Source organism: Leucoraja erinacea, chromosome 13 (genome assembly GCF_028641065.1).
Source record: "Leucoraja erinacea ecotype New England chromosome 13, Leri_hhj_1, whole genome shotgun sequence".
Taxonomy (NCBI): Eukaryota; Metazoa; Chordata; class Chondrichthyes; order Rajiformes; family Rajidae; genus Leucoraja; species Leucoraja erinaceus.
Window position 1 is genome coordinate 39,908,797 of NC_073389.1, and position 20,215 is coordinate 39,929,011.

Here is a 20,215-nt window from a genome sequence, read left to right on the forward strand (position 1 = left end):
GGCCTCTTCCACATCGGAAAATATGAAATACATATATTGTGACAGTTTTGCAGAATACTTTCATACAGTCTCTAAGGGTAACCCTGAACATTCGGTATGCCAACCACATTATTTCTGCATCCTACTGGCCTGTCTTTAACTCTTCCACTGAAGCCTGAAGCAAACACAAGAAACAGCATCTCATTTTGTCAGGGCACGTTGCAGCTCTTTGATTACAAAATTGAATTCTACAATTTCAAATAATGTCTTTTCTGTTTGTGTAAAAACTGGCCAGCTTCAGTTTTATTTCAGTTTTATCTCTCCACAGATACTGGCAGTTCTGAGTTTTTTCAGGATTCTATTTTTTCCATATTTCCACCAACTGTATGTGTTCTGTTCTCACCCTGAGACCCGAGTGAGTTTTCTCCGAGATCTTCAGTTTCCTCCCACACTCCTAAGACGTACACGTTTGTAGGTTAACTGGCTTGGTAAAAATTGTCCCCAGTGGGTGTAAGATGGTGGTAATATGCGGGGATCGCTGTTCGGCGTGGGCCGAAGGGTCTGTTTCCATGCTGTATCTCTAAACTAAACCTGAAATGTTGACTCTTCCTCCCTCCACAGATGCTGCCTGATGAGCGGAGTACTTCTAACACGGTCTGTTACTAGTTTTATTAACAACTGAATTTTTGCTGTTAACATTACCTTCTGTCTTTACAGTAAATCAGTGACTGAATCCGGACTTTCTTACTGCCTGTCACACACAAAAGAAAAAATCATAATATAACTTTAATCCTCAATTTATTACAGATCTTACCTTTTGGTTCCTTTTGAGGCATCACATTTTTCCCAAATACATGCATTTGTGGAATGTCTTTCCCATAGTGAGAGCTATATGGATGGTCCTTTCCATAAACTGGAAAGTGTGGCACCTCCTTGCCCCTGTGTTGCATATGAGGTCCTTCTTTGCCAACTCGTACCATGTGTGGGACTTGGAGCTGCATTTGTGGCATCTGCTGTGGACCCTGCTTCATCGGATAGTAACCACCTCCATGAACGGTTCCAGCAACAAACAAATGGACAGTCATTGTCAGAAACTGGATGGAGAGGAAAGGCACAGCCATGATCTGAAACAAAACATATCAGAAAAAGTGTTTTACTTTTTTTTTTTTTAAACGGTTGTTGTATCTCTTCATCTTTGTCATGGTGGATACGGATATGACGGAAACTCAAAATTACATAGTGAGAACTTATCTCCCCTATCTCTGTCACATCTTCTCCTCAGATGTGGAATAATAATAATACTGACACAATATTTGCAGGTTACATTCCTTGGTCTCCATGTTTATTATCTCACCCAGCCATCGCCTCCTGCCTTGGCTTACACAGTGCACATGCGATTTGACCTCCAAATCAGCTGATACAAAGGTCAAGATATTTGCATATCATCAACATGACTCATCGTCATGACATCCCTCCTTTACCAGAATTAAACTTTAAATTAATATGTGTTCTTTCTAATATACTTTCCAATTAAATTCTTACAAAACATATTTGTGTTTTCATTTGTGTTCCAATAAATCACGAAACAGATGCATTACAACTACAAAACAAATGCAACTTTTTACACTCTTGTAACCTTAATAAACTCCTTGCTCATAATAAACAGTATCATAATAAACAGTATCATAATCTATAACACAAAATCGTATTGATTGGGAATTCTCCTTTCACGGTTTGGCCTACCAGCTGGCACAGAAGCATCAGAGTCTGTTGAATCTGCCAAAGTGTTGTCACCCAGACACCTTCTCTGCTCACCATTTGCGTTGCAGCGTGCTGCCTCTGGAACTCTGGTCACCACCTCGGAAATGTCGTCTAGCCCCTCTGAATCAGCAGCTCTTGGTGGATTTTGGGCCACCTCCTTTTGTGCGTCCCTGGACATGTAATTATTGACGCTTGATACATTTCTCTTGTAGATAACAACTTCTGGAGACATGACGGTCACCAAGCTGCTGCTCCTCGATACAACATTGTATGGCTGGCGATGGTAAGGAGAGTCTATCTTACCGCCATCATCTCGCCTCACAAGCATATCATCACCAGGCATTATTTCAGAGTGCCTGGCTCCTCGTTTCAAGTCAGCATAACATTTTGCCGCACCTTTCTTTTCGGCATCACAATCTCTCATCTCCTGGTCTTCCATCATCTCTCGCACTTCTGGTATTTTAGTACGAATTTTCCTTCCAAACAAGGCTTCTGCTGGACTTTTCCCTGTCGTTGAGTGAGCGATCGCCCGATATACAGCTACGTATGCGAACTGTGCCTCCTTCCAGTTTTTCCCTTCGGCATGGGGAATTGGTATCCTCTTCTCTATGGACTGGTTTTGTCTCTCTACTTCTCCGTTAGCTTGTGGCCATTTCGGAGTCACCTTGTGATGATGGATGTCTGTGATTCTCATGTTATTCAGCAAACGTCTCAAACAAACTCTGGCCCATTGTCGGAGTACAATGTAACAGGCAACCTGTGTCTGGCGAAGATCTCTGCTAATGCCTGTACAGTCTTTTCTGCTGTAGTTAACTTCATCATTGCATACTCGTAGTACCGACTATAGTAGCCTACCATTACCATAATTGATTCACCTGTTGGGAGTGGTCCAAGAAAGTCAATAGCTACGTCAACCCATGGTCCTGTTGGCAACTTTGTACTTCTAATTGGTTCTGGTGGGTTGCTCCTGCTTGTGATTTGGCATCCGTGACAGGTCTTGACAAATTTTCCAGGCATCTTTCTCACAACCTGGCTACCACACTATGCTCCGCAAATTCTGTTTAGTACTGACGATGCCTAAATGTCCTTCATGAGCCAATGACACGATCCTTGGGCGTAGTGCCTGCGGGATCACCAATCTGCTATCTCTCAGCACACACTGACCAATTACATCTTTTATGGGAACATATGCTTTGTAAGGACATTGATCCCATTGCCCACTGTGAATATGCTCTCTGATATCTTTGAGTTCAGGATCATGTTCTGATTCCGTTTCAACTTCCTTCGTTGTCACGGCTCCTGGCATTGACTGAATTGCGACGAATCGCAAAAAGTTTACTGCTTCCCTTTCTAGCGTAGATGTTGCTCCCAGCTGTTCATCCTTCAACAGTCTCGACAGCGGATCCGCGATGTTTGCTTTCCCAGCAATGTGGACTACTTTGTACTTGTACTGTTGTAGTCTCAGCACCCAATGTTCTATTCTGGCACATGGCTTAGACCTTGTCAAATAGATCACTTCCAGCGGCTTGTGATCTGTAACAAGTTCAAATTCAATGCCGTACAAGTACGCATGGAACCTTTCACAGGCCCACACTAGTCCCAGTGCTTCATTCTCTGTTTGAGAATACCTTCTCTCCACGCTGGTTAACGAACACTTGGCATATGCTATGATTCTGGGCTCATCTGCATGTGTCTGTACCAACAGTGCTCCCAAGCCGACCGGACTAGCATCTGCTATGACTTTTGTTGGTGCAACTGGATCATAATATCCAAGGGTTTCTGCACTCATTAGACTCTGTTTCAGTAATTTGGATGCCTGTCTCTTCACTACCAAACTGAATCGGTACGCTTTCCTGGTCAATTTTCTCAGCGGATCTGCCAGTGTAGCAAAATTTGCAATAAAATATCTCACCCAGCCATGGCCTCCTGCCTTGGCTTCCAAAGTGCACATGCTCTCTGACCTCCAAGTCAGCCGATACAAAGGTCAAGATATTTGCATATCATCATCATGACTCATCGACATGACAATCTCCAGTCCATCTTTTCCCTCTAACAGAAAACACTGCTCCATCACAGGAACAGCTCCCTCCTCTATTGAAAACATCCACATGATGCATTGCATCAAGAAGATGGTATCTATCATTAGAGACCCCCATCATTTGGGCCATGCCCTCTACTCACTGTTACCATTAGGCAGGAGGTACTGAAGTCACATACCACCAGGGTCAGGAACAGATACTTTCCTACAACTATCAGGTCTTGAACTAACCTGCACAAAACTAAACTTGCCCCAACGACACAACGCTACAGACCACCACTTGCACTACACAAGACTTTATCTGATTGCGTTTTGCACGAATGCCCTTTTTTCACAATTTTCTTTCCTTTGGAGGATATTAATTTATGTATAATTAGTTTTTGTGTGTTGTCTGAGTCCGTGTGTCTGTGATGTTGTTGTATTATGCCAGTTCCTCACCGGACTTGTGCATATGACAATAAACTAGACTTTACTGTCATATGCATAGGTCATGAAATGACCTACCAAAAATAAATTAAATTGCATAATTTGGGACAGAATAGTTCAAAAGTATAGAGGTTATGCTTCAGTTACTTGGAGTATCGGTAAGACCACATCTCAAATATGGCATTAGAGACCATAGATGCTGTAAATAGGATGTTTCCATTAAAAGTAATGTTTTACTGTACTGATAAATGATTGATAATGTTAGGCCAGTGTCACTCAGAATATTCTGCAACATAGACCCAGAGATGTTGCCTTATACTGAGGACAGTTGGCCAATTGTGGCCACACCCAAATTGCCAGTGTTACTGATGCACAATCACTGCCATGTAACCATGTTAAAGGGGAGCGCATTGTTGAAGTTTTACTGTAATTTATCATATAAATTTTCATTCTAAACTTTCATCTAGAATGCATTTCCTTGGCATCAGCCTAAGACTTGAGCAGACAGCAACTTCTGATTCATGCCTCATAGTTTTCCTCTAGTCAAAATTGATTTTCTCTTGGCGATTCCAATTCCCCTACTTATTATTACTCACGCCCAATCTACCGCTGTAATACTTTTCCGATGTGCTTATATCCAAAAGATATTCAACACAAACTAAACTGCCCACAAATTGTCTGGCCAGCACCCTCCTCTTTTCTTTAAAACAAGCGTGTCTGCAACTGGATCAAGCTATTGTTAACAACTTGGTGTAATTCAACCACAAAGTGAAAAGTCAAGCAAACTATGCAAATCATTTGGCTGAGGAATTTCCAAATAATCAATCACGTTAAACTGGCAAGCGGGTACACTGCTGCTCAGAGCCTGAAGTTCTCGTTTTTGTTCTGAGAGGGGGCTCCACGATAATTTTCGTAATGGTTTTAAATTTCATGTTAACCATGTTTTAGGATTATACCACAAAGATTATTTTTGAACAGAAACGCTTATTAGATATTGTTACACAAACAGGCTACTTCCTAATGGCGCTCTGGAGCCATTGACAGGTCATTCTCTCTTTGAAGAACTGTTTTGTCCCTTGCCTATAACAATAATCTCTTGATACCTCAATGGTTGGGGTCTTGTGGAAATACCACAAATATTGCCCTATGACTATATGGCATAATGCATCATTACAACAATATCTATTACTTGAATCAAAATCCTTCTCTCTCAACTATTTAAATAGTGAAAACCTAAGGTTAGTTTCAACCCGCTGTTACAGAAGATACTGCAAATATTTATTAAATAACATTGTACTTTAGCTATTAAGTCAGATCGTCCAAGCTTACTCTATATGTGAAGGACATGAATTGTATTCAGTGTCATGTTGTACTACATCCGTGCATCTACAGTGCAATGGCGAAACATGGTTGACGAGATGAAGAGCTGAGATAGAACTCGCCAGCAAGATACAGGAAAATCCCAAGGTAAATTAAGGGAGAAAGTAGGTTCTCCTAATGATGAGCGTGATCATCTGCGTGAGGAGCCACAGAAGATGGGTGAGATTTTAAATGAATATTTCTCATCCGTTTCTATTTGGGGAAGATTATAGAAGCTAAGAGATTTAGGGAAAAAAGTTGTGATGAATTGGACCGCATACACATTACCAAAGAAGAGGTGTTGGGTTTCTTAAAACACATTGAAGATAAATCCCCAGGTTCTGACTAAGTGCGCACTCAGACCTCGTGGAAGTCCAGAATAAGGGATTCCATGGTGCAATATATAGGTGAAATCCCAACCTGCCCAATTATACCAGATCTTAGCATATCTGCAAACTTGCATGATTTCCAACCATTTCACCAGTTTCTGACAATCTTTATGAAATACTAAATATGAAGTAGAACAGTGTATGCTCTGTAAAGTATTCAATTTTCCTGTTAAGCCCTTTTTCCCCATTTCAGTTCACTTTTTGGCTAACCTTCACAAAGTTGCCACCACTGTATTGATGTCCGTGCCGAATTTTAAACTGCTAGTCAGACTGAATTAATGATGGACAAAATGGGGATTTGAATGGTAACACCTTCCCTTTCAGTGCAATTTCTTCTCCCTCGAACAGTTCTTCCATTTACAAGTCTACACAGAAGAACTCTGTAAAAATCGAAGCAAGCAGAATAGAAAATGCAGGTCTATCTTAATCTTAATTAGAAACTGTTCTTGGAGATGGAATCTGCAGTGATGAAGGTCAGATTGCGAATCACAGCTGCTGTTTGCCAAGAAAAAGCTGTTTCCCAATTCCACTGCTTTGATTCACACAGGAAGATTTCATTAAACATAGTCAAAGCAATCCAGACATTTTTTTTTGTCAATGATCCCTTTGTGAGTGTTGTACTCTTTTTTTTTACAAATCATTTTCTCCCTTTCCACACCAAATTGAAGAATTCAAGGTCATCGGGTTAGAACAAATTGATTGAGGAACAATGATGCAAGAGTTACGTTTCTTGGAGGAATTCATATATTGTTAATAGAATAAAAATATAATGATCAGTAACATTGGAATGGGACTGAACTAACAGTAGTCAATAGTATCTAAACCAGCAAACTGCCCTCTACAGCTAATCTATGGCATATGTTTATGGAAAAAGCAACAGAGAAATAATGTAATGAAGAATAGTTATTAGGAACCAGGTCCAATTCTAAAATGGGTAGTCCGTGTAAGAAGCTAAAAATCTGACACATGTACGGAGATCCTTAAGACTACCTTCAGCAGAGATGGGACTATCAATCTGCTCTTGGCAGTGGAATTATTATTGAAATGCCATAGAGGTACAAACAAGGAACTGAAGATGCTGATTTACACAAAAAGACACAAAGTGCTGGAGTAACTCAGCAGGGCAGATGGCATCCCGGGAGAACATGCATCGGTGACGTTTTGGATCGATCTGCCCTAAAACATCACCCTATCCATGTTCTCCAGTAATGCTGCCTGACCCGCTGCGTTATTCTACCACGTTATGTTTCAGCGGTATATTTTTGACTTGTCAGCTGAATTTTTCACACCTTGGGACACCTGTTGGATATAAGGAAACAAGAGCTGCATCAATGAGGTCTTTATATCGCTGCTTGGGGGCTTGAAGGAACAGGAGTAATTCCTAAACGGTCCACAAGCAACCCCATATACTCTACAAACAATCTGTCCACATCCCCCCCACCCCCAATAACCACCCCCTCGTGAATCTCTCCAACCATCACGTAGGAAAAATATCCCAACCTTTTCTCGTGTAGTTTGTGCTAATTAGAGGACACATTCCACAACATCATGCACCGATTTACAGTGATTTCAATTTCATAGAGCTGCTGTTATCGTCATAGAGCTGTCATTATTGCTTGAGCTGTTGAAAACATGACATCTCGGTCAAGCAACTTAAAATTTCCAGATTTCACTGCTCTCAATACAAAATCCAGGCCTATAAACTTATTCTAAGTATCTGATGAGGAATTTACTGTCATTCAACATTTTCCATGTGCTTTTGTCACATGAAATTTTCCTTTGCATCAATTGTTTATCTTTAAAGGAACATGGTATGAGGTGCTCATGACTGCATTACAAATAGTTGACAGGGTACATTTCAGTTTGCATTTATGGGGTGAGTTGCAAAAAACATTACTTGTCCCTCCACTACAAAGAAACTACAAAGACCCCCAAATAGTAGCCCGGATATAGGGAGTGTTGCAGCAGGAGTTAAAACTGACATGCAACAAAGGTAATGCCACTGTAGTGATGGGGGATTTCAATATGCAGTTAGACTGGGAAAATCAGGTTGGTTCAGGACCCCAAGAAGGAGCATTTGTAGAATGCCTCCAAGATGGATTCTTGGAGCAGCTTGTAATGAAGCTGACCAGAGAAAAGGCAATTCTGGATTTAGTGTTGTCCAATGAACCAGATTTGATAAGAGAACTCGAGGTAAAGGAACCGCTTGGAGGTAGTGATCATAATATGATTAGTTTTAACCTGCAATTTGAGAAAGAGAAGGTTAAATCGGAAGTGTCAGTGATGCAGTTGAACAAAGGGGACTGTGAAGGCATGAGATGGGAGCTGGCCAAGGTAGACTGGAAAGGGATACTAGCAGGAATGACGGTGGAACAGCAATGGCAGGAATTTCTGGGCATAATCCGGAAGACGCAGGATCACTTCATTCCAAAAAGGAAGAAAGATTCTAAGGGATGTAGGAGGCAACAGTGGCTGACAAGAGAAGTTAGGGATTGAATAAAACCAAAAGAAAAGATGTATAACACAGCAAAGAGTAGCCGGAATCCAGAGGATTGGGAAACTTTCATAGGACAACAGAAGGAAACAAAATGGGCAATACGGGCTGAAAAGATAAAGTACGAGGGGAAGCTGGCCAGGAATGTAAAGACGGACAGTAAAACCTTTAGATATGTTAAGGGAAAAAGAGTAGCAAAGTCAAATGTGGGTCCCTTGAAGGCAGACACGGGTGAAATTATTATGGGGAACAAGGAAATGGCAGAAGAGTTGAACAGGTAATTTGGATCTGTCTTCACTAAGGAAGACACAAACAATCTCCCAGAAGTACAGGAGGACAGAGGATCTAAGGGGGTCGAGGAACTGAAATAAATTTTCATTAGGCGAGAAATAGTATTGGGTAGGCTAATGGGACTGAAGGATGATAAATCCCCTGGGCCTGATGGTCTGGATCCCAGGGTCCTCAGGGAGGTGGCTTTAGAAATAGTGGATGCATTGGAGATCATTTTCCAATGTTCAATAGATTCAGGATCAGTTCCTGTGGATTGGAGGATAGCTAAAGTTATCCCACTTTTCAAGAAAGGAGCGAGAGAGAAAACGGGGAATTACAGACCAGTTAGCCTGACTTCGGTGGTGGGAAAGATGCTGGAGTCAATTATTAAAGAGGTAATAATGGGGCATTTGGATAGCAGTAAAAGGATTATTCCAAGTCAAAATGGATTTATGAAAGGAAAATCATGCTTGACTAATCTTCTGGAATTTTTTGAGGATGTGACAAGTAAAACGGATGAAGGGGTGCCAGTGGATGTAGTGCATCTAGACTTTCAGAAAGCCTTTGATAAGGTCCCGCACAGGAGACTGGTAACTAAAATTAGAGCACATGGTATTGGGGGTAGGGGGTTGACGTAGATAGAAAATTGGTTGGCAAACATGAAGCAAAGAGTAGGAGTGAACGGGTCCTTTTCAGAATGGCAGGCAGTGGCGAGTGGAGTGCCGCAAGGGCCGCAACTGTTTACCATATATATTAATGATTTGGAAGAGGGAATTAGGAGCAACACTGGCAAGTTTGCGGATGACACAAAACTGGATGTGCAGAGGAAGTTAGGAGGTTGCAGGGTGACCTGGACAGGTTGAGTGAGTGGGCAGATGCGTGGCAGATGCAGTATAATATAGATAAATGTGAGGTTATCCACTTTGGTGTCAAAAACAAGGGGAAAGATTATTATCTCAATGGGGTTAGGTTAGGTAAGGGGGAGGTGCAGCGAGACCTGGGTGTCCTTGTACACCGGTCACTAAAAGTTGGCGTGCAGGTACAGCAGGCAGTGAAGAAAGCTAATGGAATGTTGGTCCTTCATAACAAGATGATTTCAGTATAGGAGTAGAGAGGTTCTGCAGTTATATAGGGCTGTGGTAAGACCACATCTTCAAGATTCAAGAGAGTTTATTGTCATGTGTCCCTGATAGGACAATGCTTGCTTTGCTTCAGCACAACAGAACATAGTAGGCATTGACTACAAAACAGATCAGTGTGTCCATATACCATTATATAAACATCTGGAGTATTGTGTACAGTTTTGGTCTCCCAATTTGAGGGACAGCCTTGTGATTGAGGCAGTGCAGCGTAGTTTCACGAGATTGATCCCTGGGATGGCGGGACTGTCATATGAGGAAAGATTGAAAAGACTAGGCTTATATTCACTGAAGTTTAGAAGAATCTTATAGAAACATATAAAATTATAAAGGGACTGGATAAGCTAGATACAGGAAAAGAATAAAAAGAAACAGTCTTAGAATAAAGTGGAGGCCATTTAAGGCTGAGGTGAGAAAAAAACGTTTTCACCTAGAGAGTTGTGAATTTGTGGAATTCCCTGCCACAGAGGGCAGTGGAGGCCAAATCACTGTATGGATTTAAGAGAGAGTTAGATAGAGCTCTAGGGGCTAGTGGAATCAAGGGATATGGGGAGAAGGCAGGCACGGGTTATTGATTGGGACGATCAGCCATGATCGCAATGAATGGCGGTGCTGGCTCGAAGGGCCAAATGGCCTCCTCCTGCACCTTTTTTCTATGTTTCTATTTTTGTAAACATGGTTAGGTCATCCATCATGTACCCAAGTCCACAGTCTGCACCCTCTTATAATTTTGTATACCTCCCTCAGTCTCTCTTGCTCCTATGAAAGCAAGCCTGGTCTATGCAATTTCTCCTCATAACCAAATCATTCCTGCCCAGGCAGCAGCTAATGCGTCCCCATTACACCAGTGTAATCCCATCATTTCTAGTGATCAAAAATGCATAAAATATTCTTCTAGTGGCCTAACTAATGTTTTATAAAGTTGTAACAAATCCTCCCCAAACTAATATTGTATTCCAGCTAATAAAGGCAAACATTCTTTACGCATTCTTCAACACCCTTTTTATATGTTCTGCCACCTTCAAGGATTCCTAGACTTGTACACCATGGTTCCTCAATGCTACCTTGAGCCATGCTTTTCATGCCGTACCCTTACTTGGTTCAGTCAGTATTAACCCCAGTCTTACTGAGACATTACATAGCAACATTTCAGCTTTTATAGCAGGATGTAGATCAGATGGAAAGTTGGGCAGAGCATTGACAGATGGAATTTAATCCTCACAAGTATGAGATACAAGATACAAGATACAATTTAATTGTCATTTGGACCCCTTGAGGTCCAAACGAAATGCCGTTTCTGCAGCCATACATTACAAACAAATAGACCCAAGACACAACATTGACTTCTCCACTGCACTCTCCCCCCCCCCCCTTCAGAGTCAGTTAAAGCCCCCGGCTAACAATTGTCCCAGTCTTACTGAGACATTACATAGCAACATTTCAGCTTTTATAGCAGGATGTAGATCAGATGGAAAGTTGGGCAGAGCATTGACAGATGGAATTTAATCCTCACAAGTATGAGAGATGTTGTAGTTTGGGAAGTTAATAGGGGTGGGTTACATACAATAAGTGGTAGGGAACCAAGGAAGTTGATGAACAGAGGAATCTTGAGATTGAAATCATAGTTCCGTGAAAGTGTCAACAATGAACAATATTGTGGGGAGAAAGGAATGTGGCATGCTTACCTTCATGTGGCATAAAATACAAAGGTTAGGGCGTTGTAACTTTACAAAACAGATTAGACTACACTTAAAGTATGTGCAGTTCTGGTCACTACACAATAGAAAGGACGTAGTCGTGCTGCAGAGAGTACAGAAGAGATTCAACACAATGTTGCCTGGATTGGAGGAGTTTAGTTATAAGGAGACATTGGATAGACTGGGCATGTTTTGCCCGGAGCAAGCAAGTCAACGGGATAACCTGATAGAGGTATATATAAGAGACATAGTCAAAATCTTTTCCCCTTGGTACGACTATCAAAAACAAGAGAGCATAAGTTTAAGGTGAGAGAAAGGGGTTTTGAAGATAATTTGTGGGAAAAGCTATTACCCACAGAGAGTGGTTGATACCTGGAACAATGCTCAAGAGACATTTAGGCAGATACTTAAATAGGCAAAGCATACGGGGGTACAGGCCTAGTAAGAAGCAATTGAATTAATGCAGAAGAGGGGAAAACAGATGGAATTATTGTTAACGGGCAATTATTAGAGCCAAGGGGTTGTACAGCATAGTAACAAGCTCTTTGGCCTGCCACGTCTATGTCAACGAGATTGTTTCTATACTCTCTGGCTCTAATAATTGCTCAAGTGAAATAGTTAACACTTGACAAATAAATATTTAGCCTTCATACAATCTGTAATCATATCTATTGAAGCATCCACAATTGTAAGTAACATTCAGATTGATCATTTTTCATCAATTATCACGCTGAAACATTAACTGTGTTTCTCTCTCCACAGATACTGCCCAATCCGGTGGAGTAGTTACAACATTTTCTAGTTATATTTCAGATTTCCAACATCTACAGTTTGTTGCTATTTAGCTGCAGACAAGCAGATGCTGCTTTAAGTTCTTTGTATTACAAAATTGAGAATGAAATACAGTTAAAGCCAACAAGTCTCTTGTTATCAATTTAGAGGAAGTTGTTCATGGGGGAAGTAAATTGGCTCTATCCATTTTAACTATTTGAAACATGTTTTTCAAATGCTATTCTTATGATCATAGATAGTCATGGAGTGATACAGTGTGGAATTAGCCCTTCAGCCCAACTTGCCCACACTGGCCAACATGTCCCAGCTACACTAGTCTCACCTGCCTGTCTTTGGTCCATATCCCTCCAAACCTGTCCTATCCATGTACCTGTCTAAAACTGTTTCTTACCTCCTCTGGCAACTTGTTCCATACACCCTCCACCGAAAAGTTACCCCTCAGATTCCTATTAAATCTTTTCCCCTACATCTTAAACCTATGTCCTCTGGTCCTTGATTCACCTACACTGGGCAAGAGACGCTGTGCATCTACCAAATCAACAGTATTCCTCTCATGATTTTATACACCTCTATAAGATCACCCCTCATTGTCCTGTGCTCCAGGGAATAGAGTCCCAGCCTACTCAACCTCTCCCTATAATTCGGACCCTTTAGTCCTGGCAACATCCTTGTAAATCTTCTCTGTATCCCTTCCAGCTTGACAACATCTGTCCTACAACCTGGTGCTCAGAACTGAACATAATACTCAAAATGTGGCCTCACTAACATCTTATACAACTGCAACATGACCTCCCAACTTCTATACTCAATACTCTGACTGATATCAATACTATGACTGATGAAGGCCAATGTACCAAAAGCTTTTTTGACTAAGATACTTCTTAGTATCCATGGGATCTGGTTTTCCAGCCACCAAATGCACCTCCCTTTGGATGGAAACAACCATTATCCTGCAAAATCTATCCAACACAATCCAATTCCAGTTCAATTTGCCCAAATATGAAGCTTTTGAGTAAGATATTACATTTTCCGGATATTTCCTGTGTTCTAGACAGTAAAGAATTTTTCCTATCTGAAATTTCTGCTAATTTTACTTTCTAAGAAATAGAAATTCAAGTAGTGCTGGTATGTTTTTTTAAACCTGTTCACTTCTATTCATTAGGGGTACAAATTATGAAATGGAGAAGGCCAACCTCAGTCTTGAGCCTTTTTCTAGTTCACGTAAAAATGGCAGTGCAAAGAAAAATAAATCGTTATCGGAAGCTGGCTGCTGCTAATCTCACATTTTGGATCCCTTTCCCAAACAGGGACTGGAGAACTTAGCTTTACTTTTTAAGGTTGTTTCCTAATGAAACGTTTTGTTAACCAGTTCCTGTGCTGAAAAGACTATGGCTGCCGGGTGAGTCAGGCCTTGAGCTCAGTTGAGAAAGCAGCAATGTTGGCACCCTGGATAAATTGTCCACCGGGGCTCTTACACATTTGCTGGTCATTTGATCAAAGCCATGAAAGAAACACCAGCCTAGATCATGAACATAAAATAAATTGGGAGTTAAAGTCTGCTCGCAAGATGTTACCATTTTTTTAAAAGGGAAAAATAGATCTCAAACCATGATGTCATTACTTCACTGTTCCCTTCCACCATTTGATACTTTCTAGCTTTTCAACAGGACATTTCAGCATTGAGCATGTTTATCTTGCTACCCACTCAAACACCAGAAGTGACAAGGAACTGCAGATGCTGGAAAATCGAAGGGAGACAAAAATGCTGGAGAAACTCAGAGGGTGAGGCAGCATCTATGGAACAAAGGAAATAGGCATGATCTTCTGTCTCACCTAGAAGGACTTTCAGGGTCCCTGGATGGAAGCAAGGGAGGAGATATAGGGAAAGGTGATACGTCTCTTGTGGTTGCAGAGGAAAGTACCTGGGGAGGAGGTGATTTGTGTGGGAAGGGATGGGTGAACTAAGGGGTTGTGAAGGAAGTGGGCTGGAGATGGGAAGATGTGTGGTGGCAGGATCGCATTGGAGGTAGATGTCGGAAGATGATGTGTTGGATGCGGAGGCCGGTGGGGTGCAAGATGACCAGGCCACCACCTATAGGTAGGCTCATTGCCTCCTCCGCATCATCAGACCTCTGTGAAAACCACATGAGCAGGCTGGAAATAGATTGGTGCTGGAGTTAAAATGTTTTGCATTTTCATATCTCATAATAGCCAAATTCTCAGCCAAACATGAAAGTTTGACCACGGTCTCCATTTTCAAATGGAATACCTCCTTGACACCTTTAGCCTTTAGGCCCACAGCGAGGAAACAAGCCCTTCAGCCCACACCAGTACTATCCTACACATTAGGGATAATTTACAATTTACAGATGCCAATTAACCTACAAACCTATGTGACGTTTTGGTGCGGGAGAAAACCAGAGCACCCAGAGAAAACCCACGGGGTTACAGGGAGAACGGTGTTGTTCTTACCTGGCAAGAGTTGCACCCAACAGGGCTGTTATAACCACAAGTCGTGTGAAGAGTGAAAGCAGTGGATCACACTTAAAGTATTGCCAGCAGTTCAGAACCAATCTACAGAATAAATGGATATTATAGGAAGGATTTGAACAATGACAATAGCATTATCATAGCATGGCAAACAGTTCAAAATAATAGGTAGAACTTCTATTCCCCAAAAGAAAATATAAATGTATATATGTTTACACTAGAGGGCGCCATAGTTTCAAGAAACATTCAGCACCAAAAGCTGCAATGGGATGTACTCCAGAAGAGAGAAGGTATGGATATCAAAATTCACAGAGTCTAATGTAATCAAACTCCGGCATTAAGCCAATTTGTAAAATAAGATTTGCGATAATTTTAATGAAGGAGGTTAAATCGATGAGATTTCTTCATCAATTTATATGTTAGAAACTAATAAGTTGATTTTCCACTGATTTGATTTAAACTTTCATTATAACCCTTTCTGGTATGACAAAGACTGTTGAATTTCCACATATTAATTTATTTTTGTTAGTTTTTCTTCTGCGCAAAACATTTTAGATTGGTACCAGTTCAACAACACTGCAGTGTCTAAAGATTTTGTCCTAAACTATTTTGGTTAAAATTTGAAGTATAGATGAAGTATGGTATGTACTGCTATAAATACTGCAAACAATTTTTATATACATCAATCTGTGAGAGCAATTCTCGAATACATGGATCTTTGCAAAGCCTTTGTAATACATGGAAGCCTTGCATTTGGGATCCTAGGTTTTGTAAACAGAGTTAGAGCACAAGAACAAAGTTAAAATTAACTTTCATAACAGACTTGTTAAACTGCAATGGGGTCTTCTGCCCAATAATAGGTGCCACACTTTAAATGTGAAGATTTAAAGAAAGTGCAGAAGGGGTTTAGTTTAGTTTAGTTTAGAGATACTGTGCGGAAACAGTCCTTTCAGCCCACCGAGTCAGTGTCGACCAGCGATCGCCTGTACACTAACACTATCCTGTACACCAGGGACAACTTGCAATTTTTACCGAAGCCAATTAACCTACAAACCTGTATGTCCTTGGGATGTGGGAGGAAACCGGAGCACCCGAGGAAAACTCACGCGGTCACAGGGAGAACGTAAATACCGTACAGGCAGCGCCTGCAGTCAAAATCAAACTTGTGTCTCTAGTGCTGTAAGGCAACAACTCTGCCGCTGCACCACCATGCCGCACCATTTACTAAAATGATTTCAAGGATGAGGGACTTTAGTTATGTGGATAGATTGGAGAAGATGGGGATATTCTCCTTGGGGCAGAGGAGGTTGCAAGAGGATTTGACTATTGAGAATCATAAAAGGTAAAGACTGACAAGACAAAGAGCAACATTCCCACTAGCAGGTTCAAGAGATGGTGCACTTGGGAAAGAGTGTGCTGAATATGAAGAAACATTTTTTGTGCAGTCAGGAGCTAGGTTTGAACTGCACTGCCAGAGAGAGCAGTAGAGGCAGATTCAAATATACCATTCGTAATAGAGCTGGCTATATATATGAAAACTATTCATTTGCAGAACTATTGAGGGATCAGGGAGTGGGCCTAATTGATCTGCTCTTGTACAGAGCCAGTGGATCAAATAACCTGCTTCTCTGTTGTAACAATTCGGTGATTCATTTGTCTTTCCAGTTATTCATGCATGCATAAAAATCAACTGTGATTTACGGTATAAAACATTAAGAATCAGCTAAAAAAAATCACCAGCTGTCATGTTAAATAATATTATTCTCCTAAAAGTAACACCTTCAAGAATCAGTGCAATCATCATTACCTTAACGCACGAAAGTACATCCAGAATAAATATTTCCAGCATAAATTCCATACTAAAGAGGCAAGCCAGCACCGTCTGCTTCTGAACAAGCATAATATGCAGCTTCCTCTGTGGACAGATCGGTATGTAAGATCTGTTGGGTTTTATACCTTTTTGCAGTGGTTTTAGTCCTTGTATTTTAAAACTCTTTTTTTGATCCAAGGTATTTAAAGGCCAAACTAAACAAACAGCCATGTGGTAACAGGGAGACACGGATGGCAGCTTTGTTTTTATAGGCCCGTCCCCTGCATGGTTTATGTGTGTTTGTTCGAGTACAGAGGCTGAGATTTTGAACTCAAAACAGCTCAGTGGAAGGAATCCAGACCACCTACCCAACCACAACTCTTGTCTAATGCTGTAGGAAGGAACGGCAGATGCTGGTTTAAACCGAAGAGAGACACAAAAAAGCTGGAGTAACTCAGCGGGTCAGGCAGCATCTCTGGAGAGAAGGAATGGGTGACGTTCAATGGGTTGAGATCCTTCTTCAGATTGAAGAAAGGTCTCGACCCATTCCTTCTCTCCAGAGATGCTGCCTGACCTGCTGAGTTACTCCAGCTTTTTGTGTCTATCTTGTCTAATGCTACTTTACTAGGACTAAGCATTGCCAAACTTTCAAAATGAACCAGCTGAATGTCTTAAGATTGTGATGTTGTTTTATTTAAGTTGATCACTATCAGAAATGAATTACTAAACAAGTATTTGTGATGGGTGTCAGTTTAGGTTAGAAGACAGGCTACTGGTCATGAAAATCAATGTTTGGGGAAGATTACAAATGAGAATTGTTACAAGAAACTGAGCTTCCCATGCACAAATGTTTTTTTACACTTCAACATTGTCCTGCAAGTCTGTGGACTGTTTGGAAGCAACTTTACTTTTTTCTTTGCCTTTATGGATATATCAAATCCATAGGGTCTAAAGGGTTTTAGATTTTTAGATTTTAGATTTTTAGTTTAGAGGTACAACGCGGAAACAGGCCTTTCGACCCACTTCACCGACCAGCGATCCCCGCACATTAACACTATCCTACACGCACTAGGGACAATTTACACCTCCATCAAGCCAATTAACCTACAAACCTGTACGCCTTTGGAGTGTGAAAGAACTGAAGATCTCAGAGAAAACCCACGCTGTCACGGGGAGAACGTACAAATTCCGTACAGACAGCACCCGTAGTCGGGATCAAACCCGGGTCTCCAGCGCTGCCTATCGTGCCTATAAGATCCAGTGTTGAAGAGTCCATTGGAAGCCCATAGAGTCTACAGTAGATACCAACCTCCACTTCCCAAGATGCCACGAAATTGCTTTGAATTACATTATTCTTGTTCATGGAGTGCGTAAACTGCATAGTATATTGAAGAAGCTCATCAGCCTAGGCTGATTTAAAGAGCGATTACCCTCTTCATAATGTCGATAAGACACATTAGCCTGCCCATCGATGTCTGGAAGATTCATTCTTTATTCTGTCCACTGCGTTTCTGGTCCCCCCCAGATGTTACCTTGATCTACTGACCTCATGACATGTTACCAGTTAATCAAGATGGTGAGTCGTATATGTAATACTACAGAGAGACTTTTTCTATTCATTCGCTTCTTAGGATCTGGAATCAGTGGCTCAGCCTGAACCAGAAAGACACAAAAATGGAGGTATGTTAAGCCAGAACTAATTGCCCAACCCTAAATTGTCTTTGAACCGAGTAGCCTGTTACGCTAGTGAAGAGTTAAACTCATTGTTGGAGGTAGACTTGCGTCACAGAGCTGACTGGTTGGCAAAGGATGGCAAATTTCCAGCGGAGATCAGAAAAACATGAGGTTTTCTGGGAAATCCAGAGGTTTTATAGTCATCATTACCAATGACTAGTTTTTTAAGATTTGAATGTAAATTCCACAACCGCGAGGTATAATTTGAACTCGGTGCTACTCTCCAGTTACTTAACCACTGTACCACCAGCAACCACAAACCAGTGCATATCGTCTTACAGCAGGAATCACAACCCATTCTGCCTGCTAACCAACCAGTCTCTCTGCCAATGAAAGGAACAGCAGCCCTCAGTATTTTCAGACTGGGCTCCTTCCAGGCTGCATCAAGTGACTCCTGTTTAGTCAACCTACAATCCAGACCTGCATCAAACAAGTCACCGATACTCTCCTTGATTATCAGAAGGAATAGAAACTGTACGCATGATGTACCAAAAACATGTGTGTTAGCTGAAGCTGAAGCCTAAAACCATCACATGACATACAGTGTAAGAAAGAACTGCAGATGCCAGTTTAAATCAAAGGTAGACACAACATGCTGGAGTAACTCAGCGGGTGAGGCAGCACCTCTGGAAAGAAGGAATGGCCAACGTTTCGGGTTGAGACCTTCTTCAGACTGATCCTTCAAAGATGTACAGATTTGTAGTTTAATCGGCTTTATTTAAATTGTCCTTGGTGTAGGATAGTGTTAGTATATGGGGTGATCACTGATCGGCACGGACTCAATGGCCGAAGGGCCTGTTTCGGCGCTATATCTCTAAAGTCTAAAGTAAAGTGCAAACTTTTAAATGCGACGTGGCATATACGTAAAGTAGCAAGCCGAGGAATAGGTTAGCTGCAATTGCTACATTGGAGCCATTCAAAATCAATAACTCATGTCAATATTCAATGTAATCAAACAGACTAAATAGTCACAAATAACACTGCAAAAGAATGCAACAAATATTCCAAGTGCAGCCTCACCAACGTCTTGTGCAGCTGTACCATAATGTTCCAATTTCTGTACTTTATTTTCTGACTGATGAAGGCCAACATACCAAAGCCATTTAATGATCTGCCATTTATTGAGATTATGACGGTTCTATGAACCAACTAAATATTTTGGTCTATTCTCCACAATTCTTTTGTAACTTATGTAAGGAAAAATCTATCAATCACCACTTTAAGATTAACAATAGACTAAGCATCAGTAGCTGTTTGCAAAGGAGTGTTCCCAACTTAAATAGCTTGTCAAGTGTAAAAGTTATTCATAACTACCTTTGCCAAAGGACTGGTTCCGATTTTTTGACAATCCTTCTGATCCTACATTGCCCCAATCAGCAAACAGGTTTATATGTGTGTACAGTACGGGTTGCTCCCGACATCTAGTAAACTTTGACCAAATCACTTTGAAATTCCATGAATCGAAACCTTAGATGATGTAATATTTTCTCGTAATATTAAACTTTGACTTCACTGATGAGAAATTGAACCCATGTGAAGCAGTTTTACTTTAAACATGATGATGTGGAGTGTATAAATCATGTTTTGAAATCTTGCACACATTTCCTGTTGAAGTCATACCCATCAGGAAACTGGACCAGGCACGTCATTTTGCAATTTACCCCAGTGCAAGTTTATTTTCCCTGTTACATTTTATGAATATGATTACATCATCAATGTGCATGGGTCATTTTAATCAATTATGACAGAAACAGGATCTACAATGTCACGTGTTATGACTAAGGTTCGAGGGATCTATAAATTAGTGAGTTTATTCAAATTCTCAGCAGTGAACTCA

At 41.0% G+C, this 20,215-nt stretch overlaps 1 protein-coding gene across 1 annotated transcript in view; it reads right to left on the minus strand.

The window, feature by feature from the left end:
- Nucleotides 1-20,215, minus strand: part of col8a1a (collagen, type VIII, alpha 1a) — a 95,932-nt gene that overhangs the window by 9,799 nt on the left and 65,918 nt on the right. The window contains 2 exon segments of the mRNA XM_055644995.1: nucleotides 794-1,103; nucleotides 14,817-14,918. Of these exon segments, the coding sequence (XP_055500970.1) occupies nucleotides 794-1,100 (307 nt within the window). The 5' untranslated portion in view covers nucleotides 1,101-1,103; nucleotides 14,817-14,918.